We start from the raw sequence: 12,500 nt of genomic DNA, 5'->3' as shown, positions 1-12,500 counted from the left end.
CAGTTTATACCCCATGTTATAATATTTTTCCAAAGTGCTTCAGCAGACGGAAATGGTGGACAGTATGGACCATTGATTGGGTTAAAGCGCTGGTCTATCCTATCCCGTCTTCTGTGATGTGATGTGATGTGTCCGTGCTTAGGACACATAACTGCCTCCGAACATTCAGAATATCAATTTGTAGCAGAGGAGGAAGAAGAGTAAGGTATAAATTTTACGAGCGTTTCGTTCGTTCAACAGCTGGATTTTTAAGAGTCTGGAGATGGCAAAAAAAAAACTATTATACTTTATGCTATACAAGTTTTCATTAAAATTTCTTGTAGATATTTGAACGGAATTCTGTTTTAAGCATCCCATACAACTCCTCATAATTATTTTAATTTCTGGAATTTTCAGAATATGTTTGCGAATTTGTTCTACTCACGGGAATTCATACGATTATGGAAATATTTTTTTGTGTGTGTGATTTAAGGGCGATTTGGCTCTTGTTTTTAACTCATCTCATGACCACCTGATTCCGTCCTTGTTTCTTTGTCACTCTGACATGTATTGATGTTTTTCCATATATTTCTTCTCATAAACATATCTAATGGAATGATGATGTACCTAAGAGTGGTCCATTGCTGGCATTTAAGCAAAAAATTCGGACTGTCTTGTATTTTAAACTCTGATTTGAAAAAAATTTGAAAAAGAGAGGGATTTTAGGATTTGTGATGGAAGGTAATTAAAAAAAAATTTTAATTTGTCATAATCGTATGAATTCCCATGTTCGCAAAAATTTTCTGAAAATTCAAAAGCAAATCTGAGGGGTTATATGGGGTACTTAAACCAAAATTCCGTCGATACATCGATCAATTAGGTTTTAACTAAATCTATCATTTTTTAATTTACCATTTGAGTAATTTTGTCAATTCACCAAATAATTAAGATTACTAACCTTGTATTCACAGTCTTTGTAGGGGTGCCGGACGACCTCAACAAAATAATGTCTCATACACCGGTTTTGTTTTCGGGTTACAGTGATTTGAAGACAAGCGAGAAGTGTCAGCATCATAACGCTCATCTGATACCATGCAGGTAAATGCATTGCACTCTGACTGTCAGAAAAAAAGGGTCAAGAAAAGAAAGAAAAACCTAATCAATTCGATTCGTATTTTAAATAAATGAAACATAAGTAGAAGTAACTTCTATGTGCATTCACACGTGCCATTTTGTTATAGAAATGGAAAGAGTATTAGACCCAATATTAACAAAAACGTTAGCGGACTAAAGCAAAAATTTAAATAATAAAAGTAGCAACAACAACAACAACAACAACAACAACAACAACAACAACAACAACAACAACAACTATAATAATAATAATAATAATAATAATAATAATAATAATAATAATAATAATAATAATAATAAATGCCCTGATGCAGTACCAGACAGTGGCTTTCATGGTTTCTGATCTTAACTGATTGAAAGTGTTGTCATGTACATTGTTCTGTCTTGGTATAAAAGATGGGCTACAGCAAATATTCTGCTCAATACCACAGATTTGCTTGTCAGTTGCTTGACCTTAACCAGTTGAGCATGTCCCTTCGTAGCTGACGATATGTGCATCTCTGATCACGAACAGAAGTAGTAGGGGAGCATCATAGCCATGTGTTTAGAGGAGTTCTTTGGGGTTTGGATAATTCAACCCTGAAGGTGTGGGTGTTTTGTTCATCATCCTTAAACAAACCTTATTCAGGGAATTTTGGGGCAGGATGTGCTACTCAACCTGAAGAAAATCCTAACTGGGCTCCACATGCAAGGTTATGCGTTGTTTATCTTGATATAAGATTACTATATCATACGCGTATGGTTGTGATGCAAGTGCCTGATGTACCCGTGTCAGATGGGTATTCACGATGGGTATTCACAATGGGTATGTTGGGCTTCGTATATTTTACCCCAGTGTCACTTTGATGGCAAGTACTGCTCTCTCACTCAATAATAATAGTAATAATAAGTCATGATGGGTATACTGGGCTTCGTATATTTTACCCCAGTGTCACTCAGATAGCACGAACTGTTTCCTCAATCAATAATAATAATAATCCTTTCTACCATAGGCACAAGGCCTGAAATTTGGGGGAGGGGACAAGTCGATTGCATTGACCCCGGTGTTTCACTGGTACTTATTTCATGGACCCCGAAAGGATGAAAGCAAAGTCGACCTCGGCGGAATTTGAACTCAGAACGTAGCGGCAGACGAAATGCCGATAAGCAATTTGCCCGGCGTGCTAACGATTCTGCCAGCTCACCGCCTTCACCAATAATAATAATAATAATAATAATAATAATAATAATAATAATAATAATAATAATAATAATACAAATATATATAACATACAGAAAATTGCACTACTGGGCACTGCACACATTCTACGCAAAACACTTTCAATACAGTAAACATAAGAGCACCACAGCAAACCACAGCACATACCCAAGGCGCACAGAGCTGCGCTCGGTAGTGAAGTGAAAGCACGTTATAAAAATAAAATTACTGAATAATAATAATAATAATAATAATAATAATAATAATAATAATAATAATAAAGATCTTGAAATAGAAATTAGCAAAATGTGGAATCTGAAGACGAAAACAATACCTATTGTCATAGGTGCCCTGGGAATGACAGCGAAACGGGCTGATTACTACCTAGCTCAGATACCAGGAAACCCCAAAATGGCTGAAGTCCAAAAGATAGTGCTCATGGGAACTGCCCATATCCTACGTAAAATACTGTCTATGTGATCTCAAATTTTAAAGCAAACATAATTTTCTTATGGTTTCTTAAACATTCACTTGAACAAAACTGTACAAATCCAAATATATGGTACCCTAGGCATAACACCTACATGAACTTCTAACTTGTTGTCTCTTGAGGTCTCTGGGTGAGACTTGGATCCAACTTGTACAAATGCAAAACAAAAGTCAAACATAAAATAATAATAATAATAATAATAATAATAATAATAATGACTAGCAGGACCAGTGAATAATTCACGGAATTAATGGTGAATCTATTGGGTTATTTCTGAAACCTTTATCCCAAAACCTGAAAGCGTAACCTGTGTTTTGTCTGTATGGAAAGATAGTCGCTCATCTGCGACTCATTGAAAAAGTGAATGAAATTGGAATACGATGATTACTTAATGCACTTTATACATACACTTTATATGTTTCATGCACAATTTTTATAGACTTAATACACAGCACTCATAAAATAAATACTCTTATTTTTCTACTTTCTCCATAAACAAAAAAAAAAAAAATAATATCTCATACATATGATACAACTTTTAGTTAAATTGTATATATCTGCCGCGTAAATAAGCGTGAATATTTCACGGAATTGCACTTATGTGATGGGTAATATAAAAAAACTTAGTTCAATTAAAAAAAGGTACACTTTTTCTATCCAATCACCACCACCTCTCTCCCCCTCTCCCTTTCTCCACCGCTCCCTTTCTACCCCTCTCCCTTTTCCCCCTCTCCCTTTCTCCCACTCCCCCTTTCTCCCCCTCTCTGTCTCCTCTCTCTCTCTCTCTCTCTCTCTCTCTCTCTCTGCCTTTCTTTAACTTCACCATCAGAACATCAACCCTCTCCTCCTCTTCCTTCAAAACCACGTAATAAATATTACGTTCCCCCTACCTCACGCCATGGATGCTTCTCTCTTCCTCTTTTTCCTTCTCCTTCCTGTCTTACGTTTTGCCTCTTTTTCTCTTTCCTTTTTCTTTCTCCTCTCTTTCCCTTCAACTAATCACGTGAAAGCGTTACAATTACATTCTCTCTACTTCACGTCATGGATGCTTCTCTCTCCCTCTTTTCTCTCTCTCTCTTTTTCTCTCTCCATTTCTTTCTTCGTCTTTTTCTCTAATCACGTGAAAGCGTTACCGACGGGCTAAGTAACGCAATGAATCAGCATAAGATAACAACACCAGGATTATTATAAGATAGCAAAAACAACAACAACAATAGCAATATAATAATTCTTCGACTATTGGCTCAAGGCCTGAAATTTTGGGGATATAAAAAGGAAAATATCTCAAAAAGGAAGACCCAACATAAAGCAATGAAGACGGTTGATGGAGAACAATTTCCTTAAAACCAACAATAAAGCTATCAAGTAGTTCTCGGGGATATACATACATACATACATACATACATACATACATACATATATACATACATATAAATACAGGGTGAGTAGAAAGTAAGTAGGCATTAGAAATTGCTTATAGAATATTTAGTATCTTTGAAGTCATGAGGAAAACATTCTTTAAATAGACAACACTAATGGGGATTTCTTATTTTCTTACGATTAAACCTTGGGAGAGGCATTATGCCGGTAATAAACACACGCACTGGTTCAGTCCTTTATTAATTTATATAGTTTTTTGTTAAATTATTTCATTGCACTCTTGCAATCTCTTCAGTAACTTGTCTCTCCACTTCCATTTATTTTGAATTACTGGCATAATGCCTCTCCCAAGGTTTAATTGTATTTCTTTCAACACACGTATCCACATCAAGAATCTTGCACACGAAATACACATACGAAATCTTATTTTCTTATCGTCTTATTTCTTATTTTCCAGATGTCCGGTCGCTTGACTGTTCAGGAGCGAGCTTAGATAGCAGCAGGCTATGAAGTGTGGAATTCCATTGTTTTGGTTCAGAGATGGTGGCGTGCATGAAAAGGTAAGCATGCATCACTACGTCCGGAGACAGTAAAAGTTGTCATACAAAGCTGATGATCACGAGCTCTTTGAACGATGCAAGAAGTGGCCGTCTCACCACATCCTGACCAGCGGAGAACGTGGCAACAGTTTTGCAGCCCGCAAAAATCAACAGGTCAAGCAGCTCGTGAAAGTGGACTAACATGACACACAATACGTACGGTGCTACAGAAAGAATTGAATATTCGTCCGTGGAAACCTCATTACGTGCAGGAAGACTGTCACCGCAAAAGTCTAGAAGTCCAGAAGTCTAAGAAGTCCAGAAGTCTAAGAAGTCCAGAAGTCTAAGAAGTCCAGATCTGACTCCACGTGATTTTTACCTGTGGGATTACACAAAAGAGGAGGTGTACAAGACAAACCTCGCACGCTGGAGGACTTGGAGACACGGATTCAGGAGGTTCTCAATGATATCCAAGATGACGTCCTTCAGAAGATTGTTCATTCCATCCCTGGCCGTTTGAAGAAACTGGTTGACGGCACCGGTGCTTACATTGAAATATTAAGATTTACTTTCATTTTTCCATGTAATAAAGAACATGTATCATTTGTTTCAATAAATTTTTAAAGGGAATATGGATTTTATTATCGATTTTTAATGCCTACTTACTTTTCAACCACTCTGTATATATATATTAGGTCGTCAAGTATGAAATTTGTAGAAAAGAAAAAAGTTTGCTAATGTTTTATAAATGCAAGGAATAGTTTTATTCATCAAAATATGCACTCTTGTTGTCAATACACTCTTGCCATTTCAGCGGTAGCTTGTCCAACCCGGAACTGTAAAATCCAGACAATCTAGAGTCAATAAAATCTTGGAAGGCCTGTTTTACAGTATCATCGGAATATAATTTTTTTCCTATCAAAAAATTCTGCAAGAAGTGGTAGTCAGTGGGGACAAGATCAGGTGAGTATGGTGGATGATGGAGAACTTCCAACTCCAGCTCCTGTAATTTCATCAATGTCATTTTTACGATGTGTGGTCTGGCGTTGTCTTGCAATAAAATAGGAGTAGATTTATTGACTAATCTAGGCTGTTTCTTTTGTAAGTTTCTGCATCATTTGGTTCAGTATGCTTCGGCCGTGATTGATGAGGCACGTTTAATGAAATCATAATGGATCACACCTGCACCAGACCACCAAACACACATCATCAGCTTCTTTTGATGAATTTTACTTTTTGGACTGTGTTTTGGTGGCTCATCTTTGCCCAACCATTGTGCTGAACATTTACTGTTGTTGTATTGGATCCATTTCTCATCACATGTAACAATTCGATTAAAAAATGATTAATTTTTGTGACGAGAAAGTAGCATAATGCAGGCTTCCAAACGTTGCTGTTTCTGATTTTCATTGAGTTCATGTGGAAGCCACTTATCCAACTTTTTCACTTTACCGATTTGAACTAGGTGAGTCAATATTGTTTGCTTGCTAACACCAAACAACAACGATAATTCACGGACACTTTGAGATGGATCTGACTCGACTGGGGGCTTTCAGCTCGTCATTATCCACCTTTGTTTCTGGTCGACCGCGTTGCTCATTTGTGAGGTCAAAGTTACCAGAATGAAACTTTGCAAACCAATTTATATTGTCTTCTGTGTAATAACATTAGAATGAAATACTCCATTAATATTCCGAGCTGTCTGTGATGCTGTATTTCCAAGAAAGAACTCATATTTCAAAACTGTACAAATTTCCGACTTATCCATCTCTAAACAAAAATAGCAAAAAACGATTTATAAATACTTTATAAAGCGTAAAATGAGTTAGAATGAAAAAATAGATGTGTTAGCTTTCTAACAAGAAATAAAGATTGTCAAAATATAATAATTGTGCAAAATAAGCAGCTGTCAAAGTTTACCATATACCTTACTACAAATTTCATACTTGACGACCTAATATATATTCTTTTATTCTTTTACTTGTTTCAGACAACTGCGGCCATGCTGCAGCACTACCTTGTAGGGTTTTTAGTCGAACAAATCGACCCCAGAACTTATACTAATTATATCGGTACCTGCTGCCGAACTGCTAAGTTGAGGGGACGTAAGCACACTAACACCGGTTGTCAAGTGGTGACGTGGGCACAAATACAAACACATAGATACACACACACACACACACACACACACACACACACACACATATATACGACTGGCTTCTTTCATTTTACGTCTACCAAATTCACTTGCAAAGCTTTGGTCGGCCTGAAGTTATAGTAGAAAATACTTGCCAAAGGTGCCACGCAGTGGGAGTGAACCCGGAACCATGTGGTTGAGAAGCAAGCTTTTTACCACACAGCCACGCTTGAGCCAATAAATGTGTGTGTGTGTGTGTGCGTGTGTGCGTGTGTGAATATAGGTAAGATCCAAAGATCAAGGTGTAGGAAGATACTAAGCTTCGTGTAGTTTGTAAAAGGTATAAAAACTTTTAAGAGCAATAGTGGTTTATTGATGCAGAAGGTTGTAAATGTTTCCCAAACCGAAGTTCGATAAGCTGAAAAAGTTGTTAAATAGCTTACGGTTAGCAGCAGGGGTTGCTGTTTGTGCGAATAGAAATCCAAAATTGGGGAATGGATTAGATAAAATCTAGGCTACATGTTTCATAGCGAGAGCAGAACCTCGAAAGTAGTGATTATCTAAACGAGAGGTAATCCACTAGCTACTCGTCGAGCCAAAGATATCTTAATCAAAAGAAGTTAACATCGTCGTCAAGGGATCCTATGTTTACTCGCATCCCATGTTGACTCGCAGGAGATGCGAGTCAACATGGGATCCCTTGATGTTAACCTCTTTTGATTAAGGTGTCTTTGGCCTGGCGAGTAGCTAGCGGATTACCTCTCGTTTAGATAATTATTACTTTCGAGTTTCTGTTAGTTATGAAACATATGTAACCGGGATTTATATATATATATATATAAAGTTGTTGTATATTGTCAACTTAATGTGACAATCCCAATAAGGGAATATACTACTGCTGTTTAGCCCTAGGAAGCTGGACCACTTCCTGTCGGCCTTATATATATATATATATATATATATATATATATATATATATATATATGGAATAATAATAATAATGATCACAATAATAATAATAATAATAATGATAATAATAATAATAATAATAATAATAATAATGATACATATAACAACAAAAGAATGAGACCTCAATATTTGTTGAAATTATAATAATGCTCTAGCATTAACTAAGAATACCAATGGACCAGCGCAAGATCGTTTAAGGAGATGCGAGTCAACATGGGATCCCTTGATGTTAACCTCTTTTGATTAAGGTGTCTTTGGCCTGGCGAGTAGCTAGCGGATTACCTCTCGTTTAGATAATTATTACTTTCGAGTTTCTGTTAGTTATGAAACGTATGTAACCGCCCTCCACCTCCCACATCTTCCCTAATCGACCCCTCCCCTCCTTCAAACGAGCCCACAACCTACGGGACCTCTTGGTCCACAGCTTCTTCCCCAACCCAACCTCCCAACCTGGCTCGTTCCCCTGCTCCCGCCCACGCTGCCGCACTTGCCCTTACCCCTCCAACACCACCCTCCTCACCAGCACCCATGACCGACCCTATCGCATCACCGACTCCTTCACCTGCACGTCTACCAACATCATATATTGCCTCTCCTGCTCTCTCTGCCAATCCCTGTACATCGGACAAACGGGGCGCCGCCTGGCCGACCGATTCGCGGAACACCTCCGAGATATAACGTCGGCAATGACACCCCGGTGTCACGCCACTTCCGTTCTGCCGGCCACTCCTTGCGGCAACACCTGTCTGTGTTTGGATTGTCCATGCACAGGGGCCATCCGGACTCCCGTTTGCGCCGTGAACAGGGATTAATCTTCTATCTTCGCTCCTTTGCGCCACATGGGCTCAACTCCCCTCCACTCTTCATCTAACCCCCTCCTCCTGTCTCTCTCCCCCACCCTCCCTCCTACCACCCATCTCTCCCCTCCCCCACCTCCTGCTCCGACTCCTACTTCTTTGTACGTCTCTTCACCTCTCTTCATACTTCTCTCCACTCCCACTTCTCTTCACCCCTACTCTTTCTCTCCTCTCTCTTACTCTCACTCACTCTCTTCTCTCGTACTCCCCCCTCTCTCACTCTTACTCTCTACACTCTTACTCTCCTACTCTCTACACTCTTACTCTCTTACTCTCTCACCCTTACTCTCTCACTCTCTTCCCCTCTCTCTCACTCTCTTTGTCTTCCTCTCTTTCTCCCCCCCATACCCCTCTTCCCTCTCTCTCACTCTCTTTCTCTTCCTCTCTTTCTCTTCCTCTCTTTCTCTTCCTCTCTTTCTCTTCCTCTCTTTCTCTTCCTCTCTTTCTCTTCCTCTCTTTCTCTTCCTCTCTTTCTCTTCCTCTCTTTCTCTTCCTCTCTTTCTCTTCTTCTCTTTCTCGTCCTCTCATTCCCCCCCCCATACCCACCTTCCCCTCTTTCTCTCCCCCCATACCCACCTTCCCCCTCTCTTACATCCACCTTCCCCTTCTCCCTCCTCGTCAACACCCCCTCATAAGCTCATCCCACCACACCCCAACACACTCCTACTCTACCTTCCCACTCCACCCCATCCAATTCCTTACACCCACCACCCACCCCTACCCACATACCCCACCCTACCCACAGACCCCACCCCACCCACAGACCCCTACCCCACACTACCCACATACCCCTACCTCTACCCCACCCTCAGCCTAACCCACACTCCACCCATGCCTTCCCCACCTCCCAACACCCTCACATCACACCACACCAATACCCTCGCATCACACCACGCACACACTACAACTGACCAACTACTTTCTCCCTTTCTCCCTTCCCCATTTTCACACTACATACGTCAAGACCACCAGCATTCTACCTCCCACACACAGCCCCTCGTTCCCGATCACCGTTTGTTATCTTCCCCTTTCTTAGCTCTCCTGAAATAAGAATTTCTAACTTCCGGTCAGCCATTGTTATGATCGGCCATTATTATGATTGACCGTTGACTGAACACTATTCAATTTTTTTTCTCCGTGTTTTTCTCCTTGTCTCCGTATTCTTTCTGTTGAAGAGCGTAGCTCGAAACGTCAAAGACTTTCCGTATTCCCGAGCGTCATACTAATATATACTTTTGTTATTTACACCACCTGTCCTCGTCTGTTGTTGTTATTTGTATATTCTCCCATTTATATATATATATATATATAAAGTTGTTGTATATTGTCAACTTAATGTGACAATCCCAATAAGGGAATATACTACTGCTGTTTAGCCCTAGGAAGCTGGACCACTTCCTGTCGGCCTTATATATATATATATATATATATATATATATATATATATATATATATATATATATATATGAAATAATAATAATAATGATCACAATAATAATAATAATAATAATAATAATAATAATAATAATAATAATAATAATAATGATACATATAACAACAAAAGAATGAGACCTCAATATTTGTTGAAATTATAATAATGCTCTAGCATTAACTAAGAATACCAATGGACCAGCGCAAGATCGTTTAAGGAAGGATATTATCCAACGTATGAAAACATTCATTTTTAAGATAACGATAGATACCAACCTGACGGTTGTCAATTTCCTTAACGTATCTCTAGATTTGCAAGCAAATATTTACAAACACTATAGAAAGCCCAGAGATAGACTTAGCTATATTAATGTAGGTTCCTGCCACCTCCACATAGTGTTTAAGAATTTAGTTAAGAAGGAGTATTTCTAGGCCCTCCTCCAATATAGACATATTTAATAATGTTTTCCCCTATATAACAATGCCCTCAAAGCTAGTGGACTTAAAGAGGAAATGGGTTACACCCCTACTATTAGATTAGAAATAAAGAAAAGGAAACAGACACAGGAAAATTATCTGGTTCACGCCCCCTTACTCACCCGAAATGATCTTTAATATAGGTAAATATTTCTTGTCACTTATAGACAGACATTTTCCAATACATCATAAATATAGAAAACTCTTTAATAGGCACAAGTTAAAAATTAGTTTTAGTTTCACCCTAAATTTTAAAAGCATAATCACGCACAATACAACACAACACCAAGAAGACGGTTGTTCCTACAGGAATAAAGACCTGTGCCCACTAAATGGAGGCCATTATTTATGAAGCTACTGTAAATTCCTCCAACGCTAATAATACAGTTTCATCCAAGAGACATGTGCGTCTCACAGAGGGAAATTTTAAAGCAAGATTCAACAATCACACCTTAACCTTCAGACACTGGAATAACGAAAGACTACTAAATTATCCAGTTATATATGGTTGTTAAAAGAATAAGGTGTCAACTATAGTATTTGCTGGAAGATCTTATCCAAGTGTAACCCTTATACTAACGGTAGTGGCAAGTGCGATCTTTGTAATATGGAAAGATGGCTCATCTGGAAAAGTTCCTTAGAGTCCGCTACATATTTAAATTCAAGAATTGAACTCTTTGGATTATGTTCCCACGTCACAAAATATCGGTTGCGGTTCCCTGCTACCAAGACCACGGCTAGAGTCCACATTTCTACTATGTTCCTGCACAAACCTTTCCATACGTTTTAACTCCCATTAATTTAAAATTTTGATTTTTGTATCTGTTTTATATATATATTTTTATATATTTTTCCTTTTTATAGGTGTGCGTGTGTACGTATATGTGTATGTATGTATATGTATGTAAATGTGTGTGTATATGTATGAATATGTATGTAAGCGTGTGTGTATGTGTGTGCGTATGTATATGTGTGTGCGTATGTATATGTGTGTAAGTGTGTGTGTATATATTTGTGTGTGTATATGTATGCATAAGTGTGTAAGACTGTCCAGTGCATATGTGCGATTTCCATTTACACACCCTCCCTTTACTTATATGGATATGCATATATTTGTATATGTGCGGGTGTATGTGTGTATGCGGGAGTATAAATGTATGTCTATATACATACGCATATTTATACGCATAACTACATGTCTATATACTTGTGTTATGTTACGTGATGCATGTAAGTATATATGTGTAGATGAGGATGAGGTTGCATATATATATATATATATATATATATATATATATATATATATATATATACATGTGTGTGCGGGTATGTGTGTGTGTATGAGTACGCATATGCATATATGTTCATATATATATATATATATATATATATATATATATATATATATATATATATATATATATATATATATATATATATATATATGTTTGTGTGTGTGCCTATATATGTTTTGTGTGCGTGTGTACGTATGTAGACATTGTGAACGCAGGTGTTTTGTCTTTATGACTTTTTATATATTTTTATGTTTTCTTTTCCTCTTTTTCCATCTGTTATGGCTACTTCCCCTTATATTTAACGGTTTTTCATAGCGTCTATTGTCATTTAATAGCCGACGAGAATGTACAGTAGCTCTTCGCTCCGACATTCGAAACTGAGTACTAATAATGACAACCGTTTAGTCTTTGCTCTATAAAGTATAATATATATATATATATATATATATATATATATATATATATATATATATATATATATATATATATATATATATATAATATAAAAAGTAACAACAAAAGAATGAGACCTCAATATTAGAAAAATGAAGGATTATTTATATATGTTATAAACTAGAACAAACCGTAAAAGGTTGTCATTATAGTACTCGGAG

The 12,500-nt window shown here is 37.6% G+C and overlaps 1 protein-coding gene across 1 annotated transcript in view; it reads right to left on the bottom strand.

The window, feature by feature from the left end:
- Window positions 1–12,500, bottom strand: part of LOC149131124 (norrin-like) — a 130,031-nt gene that overhangs the window by 6,451 nt on the left and 111,080 nt on the right. Inside the window, exon 2 of the mRNA XM_089342145.1 lies at window positions 938–1,097. Within this exon, the coding sequence (XP_089198271.1) occupies window positions 938–1,087 (150 nt within the window). The 5' untranslated portion in view covers window positions 1,088–1,097. The remainder of the gene's footprint in view (window positions 1–937; window positions 1,098–12,500) is intronic.

The sequence above is a fragment of the Octopus bimaculoides genome, chromosome 25, assembly GCF_046866305.1.
Source record: "Octopus bimaculoides isolate indiv1 chromosome 25, ASM4686630v1, whole genome shotgun sequence".
Lineage (NCBI taxonomy): Eukaryota > Metazoa > Mollusca > Cephalopoda > Octopoda > Octopodidae > Octopus > Octopus bimaculoides.
Note: the sequence above shows the minus strand (reverse complement) of the source record. Positions and strands in the feature narration are given on the sequence as shown.